We start from the raw sequence: 5,167 nt of genomic DNA, 5'->3' as shown, positions 1-5,167 counted from the left end.
ATCTACATGCTAAACTACAGAGCAATGTTTTTTGTAAATCCTTGTACATGTACATGCTAAACTACAGAGCAATGTTTTTTGTAAATCCTTGTACATGTACATGCTAAACTACAGAGCACTGTTTTTTGTAAATCCTTGTACATGTACATGCTAAACTACAGAGCAATGTTTTTTGTAAATCCTTGTACATGTACATGCTAAAATAATTTAAAATTACTTTTGAAATTTGTTTTACTCATTTCTCAAAAACTACAGCACTTCAGCAAGTAATATTTGAAGGGAAGCTTTCTACCGTCATTATCTTTAACCGTGTTAAAGTTTAATGTAAATCTGTGGACTTCGTGTTTTGTGTCGTACAAACAGTACCCAAACCCTTTAATGACAGAAACGTATAAGGAAACTCACCGGCAATTATCTTGAATGTGGAGCAAAACAAAGACAGCCCAGTGCCATAGTCCAAGCCCTTCAAGCTGTGAGGCAAAGCTAACATGAAGATGATTTAAATCCTGCTCTGAGATATGGGAGTAACCCAACGCTTGTAAAGCATGTAAAACATGCCAGCTATAGAAACAAAGATCAATCAATGGTCAATTGTTAGCTCAATGGAAATATATGCACAACATATACACCCACCTCCCCATGGGCAAAGGGATTAATGGCACTGGACAACTTTAGTAATTGTCAAAGACCAGTATTCTCACTTGGTGTATCCCAACACATCAAATAACAAATCTGTGAAAATTTGGACTCAATTGGTCATCGCAGTTACAAGAGAATAATGACAGAAAAAACACCCTTGTTGTACAAATTTGTGTGCCTTAAGATGCCTAATAAAGGCATTCAGGTCTGAAGTATTTTAATACTTGAGTAAGAAATAACCACTTTCTCAAAAACTACACAACAGCTCTCCATTGCTCATTACCAAGTAAGTTTTTACTCTAACAATTATTTTGAGTAATTACCACAAGTGTCCAGTGCCTTTAAAGTCATTACAACGCTTTGAAAGTGAATAATACCCTAAAGTATTATCATAAAAATAGTAAGTTTCAAAGGTTGAGGGTCCATAAATTAAATTGTACTTAAAAGGACATGTAGTCTTTGGATTGGAGTTTCCTTTTTTGTTGTGAACTAACATAGTCCATAATTTTGAAGAACCTGCAAAGTGACGCCCAATCCAATCCAAAGGCAATGCGATGATCGCCCATAACAAGGCAACGTTAAAATGGGGAAAGAGACCAATAATTTTAAGTAGAAATCAATGAGCAGATAGATTTATCAATGGTAAAGAAGTAGACATAACCAGAGAAAGCAGACTTCAGACATTGTCAGACCCTAATGGACTGTTTCTTACTATTTAACTCTTCAACTGATACAACAAATTGGGCCCAAGTTCATGTCTCTGCTATACCGAAAGCAACGTCTATTTCACGGGTTAGCGGGGATTTTTCGCTTGTATGTACTCCACACTACTAGGCATTCTATGCAGTGAATGGTAACAGTAAGCGCAGTAATAGGCGATAAGCAGAACCATGACATTGGGCCCTGATCATAATGAACACAAGTCCTTAATCCCAACCTGAGCCTGTAGTCCAACTGGTATGCTGTATGTGTAGTTGGTGCCAATACTCTCTCCAATCTATGTGTATGATCAGTATATAGCTTGACTAGATGATAACACATATCCCACACCGTGTAGCCATCCGTCTCCCCCTCTTCATATTCCATATCTCCATCCTCCGGGTATACCTCGGGATTATTCTCCATATACGGGGGACGGGGCACTGGGCAGTAGCGACCCAGAGTTGATTCTCCATGGAAACCTTTATCAAACTCTGCGAGAGCATCCTGGATGGATGCTACTGGTTTGCAAGCATGCCTGCATGTGGATTAAAGGAAACAACAGTAATAATAATACTAATAGTAGTAGTCGTTTTTATATAGCGCTTTATACAACCAAAGGGCATCTCAAAGCGCTTCCATATTATTACCATTGACCACTGGGCCTTAATTCATTCCTTAAACCATCTCAGCTCCCTGGGAGTATACAGCCTATGCTGCCAAATATGTAGCGCACTACATGTACTCTAATCAATCACAAGAACCATCTCTGCTCTTGTACATGTAGGTACCCATTTACCCCTGGGTGGAGAGAAGCAATTATAGGTAAGTGTCTTGCTCAAAGACAAAAGTGTCACGACCGGGATTCGAACCCACACTCTGCTGAACAGAAGCACCAGAGCTTGAGTTTGGTGCTCTTATCCGCTCAGCCATGACAAAATAAAGCCCGGTTCATACTTCCTGCGAATGCGAATGCGAAGCGAATGTTGACGTCACAATGTCGCAACAAATAATTCGCAGCAGTTCAACTATGCTCGACTCACTTGCGAATGTCGCTGTGAAAGGAGGGATTTGACAACAAATTCATGTCAAATACGCTTCGCATTAGCATGAAGTATAAACCGGGCTTTAGACATTCCCCTCAATTCTCAGTGTTAATAATGGGATTTGAGGCATTGCATGATGAGGTATCCATATATATTTGGTTTGCGGTAACACCATGTGTGTATCTACTTGCCAGGTAGAGTTTGTTCTTAAGAGAACTCTCACGCTTTATATTCTACTACAGCGAAGTACATTTTTGATAATTCAGGAGACTTCTCAGTTCTGAAAAGAACTGTCCTGCTTTTTTACTACTACCTGAGCGGAAGGTAAAAATCAGTTGGGACTACTACTTTAGCTTTAAGTGGATCTCCCATATATGACTAGAGCAAGCTAGACGAATCATTGAGAAGTCTCTGGAATTCCAGTTCTCTAGAGAACAAACTCCAACATTGCAAGTAGATTCACACATTGTATTACTGCAAACCAAATACATGTTAATAGTATATCTGACAAGTCTACCGAGTCCACTGATGAGTTGATCCTCACCAGACAATCTACCCCCATCCCTAATGCACAAAACCGTAACTTCATTCTGTATGGAAAAAGAAACAAATTTCCAATCAAATCTGTAAGACTAGTGTAGAGATTCAATGTCTTGAGTTAAAGACACAGAGGTGAACTACACTAGTTTGGTTTACTGTACGCACCACTACACCACCAGAATGCAATGTATTATAATACATACTGGCCGGCTTAATTGGATGCGAAACTGCACAAACAAAATTATACTGAACAGATTGATGTTGATCTCTTAGCCCAACTAGTGGTGTGTCATGGCCTAGCAAATAAGAGCACCAAATTCAAACTGTGATGTTTCTGATAAGCCGCATGTTGCGCCACAGCATCTTGTACACCATTACATGGTGCTATGTAAAAGGAGTAGGTCTCGTAGTTCAAACGTAGTCCCACATACCTTGCAGGAAAGTACTGAATGATGAAGCGCCTTGAGCATCACTGAATGACAGATTTGAGTGCTATACACATGTAAGAATAATAATAATATTGAAGTCCTATATAGCGCACGTAAGTACTAAACAAGGTATTCAAGGCGCCGAGTATAAACAAACTTTCAGAAAGATAGGTTATTGAAGTGATGAATTCTGAGAGCCATTTATTAAGCACCTTATATAAGGGTTTACAAGGTGCTACGGCATATACAGTCAGGAACACCGTGGCGAACCCCTCCTCTTTTCGATAAGTGCACTGGGTTCTTTTACATGCGCTACACAACACATGGGACCAATGGCTTTACGTCCCATCTGAAGGACGAAGCAATGGTTAAGTGTCTTGCTTAAGGACACAAGTGTCACGGCTGGGGATTCGAACCCAGCACTCTGCTGATCAGAAACACCAGAGTTTGCATTCAGTGCTGTTAACCGCTCGGCCACGTAACTTCCAAAGAAGCTACTATTATGGGTATACCAATACGATACTAACCAGAGATGAACAGCGAGGGCTCTCTTCCAGTCCAAGTTCTGACATGTATTGATGCTATTATGTGATGATTGCCATACAAGCTGGCCAGCCAGTAGAGCATACACTTGTAGATATTCAGGAGCTATGAACTTATCAACCTACAAGATCAAATATTCAAATGTTATTATAATCAGGTAGCATTGAGCAGTGCCAGCACTCCAAGGTGAATGCTCCATACAGCGACATAGATCACAAACATGTTGCTTTGTTGCAATGTTGTTTTCCAAACATAAACAAGATTTCTCCTTAGAGAAATATGTGGCATAGCTCTCTTGTATGTTCAGTCCATTCAGCTCCTACATTATGTCATCAGCCATTTGGTTTAGCCCTGCTAGTTATATATAATTCTACCATAACAATCCAGTCTGTTTTTTATAAATGTTTTCTTGATCTGTTTTTCTTGTCTCCTTGTTTGTAGTTTGTCTGTCTAGTCTGTCTTCTATCAACCTTGGCTTTATCTGACAAACTCATACTCTCTTTATTTTTGTTAGATTAAACTATTTTTCCTCCATCTTCTGTGCTTATAATTTGTGTTATGTATGTGACATCTCAATCTGAACTTACGCCCATTTCATGCCAATCGCTGAGCTGCTTTGTGATTAACAGTTTGATTTCTTGGGTACTTCCTGCCTGAGCCAATAGAAGAGCTAGCCTGTGGTCACCTGACCTTTGGGCTGCTGCACATGCTGCGCTGATTTGATGTCCAGTCAGTAACGAGAACACTGCTTCAATGTGTCCCATATCCTACAGAAGAAATAAATAATATCAATTTTACAAATTGGTCAATTTCCGTGTATAAACTAATACTGGTGTGTTCAGTAACAAATAAATACACTGTGACTAAATTGATGTTTAAAGGTCCTGGACACCTTTGGTAATTGTCAAAGACCAGTCTTCTCACTTGGTGATCACAACATATGCATAAAATAACAAACCTGAATTTTGAGCTCAATTGGTCGTTGAAGTTGCAAGATAATAATGGAAGAAAAATACAACCTTGTTGCATTACTTTGTGTGCTTTCAGATGCATAGTAAAGTCTTTTAATATTTGAGTGAGAAATTACCATTTCCTCCAAAACTATGTTTCTTCAGAGGGAGCCATTTCTCACAATGTTTTATACTATCAACAGCTCTCCATTGCTTGTTATCAAGTAAGTTTTTTATGCTAACAATTATTTTGAGAAATTACCAATAGTGTCTAGCCGTTGATTTCACCAAACTCTTCCTAACTAAGGATCAATCTTAGCAC

The 5,167-nt window shown here is 39.1% G+C and overlaps 1 protein-coding gene across 2 annotated transcripts in view; it reads right to left on the bottom strand.

Moving 5' to 3' along the window:
- Nucleotides 1–405: 405 nt before the first annotated feature.
- Nucleotides 406–5,167, bottom strand: part of LOC117293368 (nuclear pore complex protein Nup98-Nup96-like) — a gene marked incomplete at its 3' end in the record, with an annotated part of 62,722 nt that continues 57,960 nt past the window's right edge. For both annotated transcript variants that reach the window (XM_033775663.1, XM_033775664.1), the window contains 4 exon segments: nt 406–561; nt 1,577–1,876; nt 3,880–4,016; nt 4,483–4,662. In XM_033775663.1, coding sequence (XP_033631554.1) covers nt 406–561; nt 1,577–1,876; nt 3,880–4,016; nt 4,483–4,662 — 773 coding nt within the window.

The sequence above is a fragment of the Asterias rubens genome, chromosome 8 (assembly GCF_902459465.1).
Source record: "Asterias rubens chromosome 8, eAstRub1.3, whole genome shotgun sequence".
Taxonomy (NCBI): domain Eukaryota; kingdom Metazoa; phylum Echinodermata; class Asteroidea; order Forcipulatida; family Asteriidae; genus Asterias; species Asterias rubens.
Note: the sequence above shows the minus strand (reverse complement) of the source record. Positions and strands in the feature narration are given on the sequence as shown.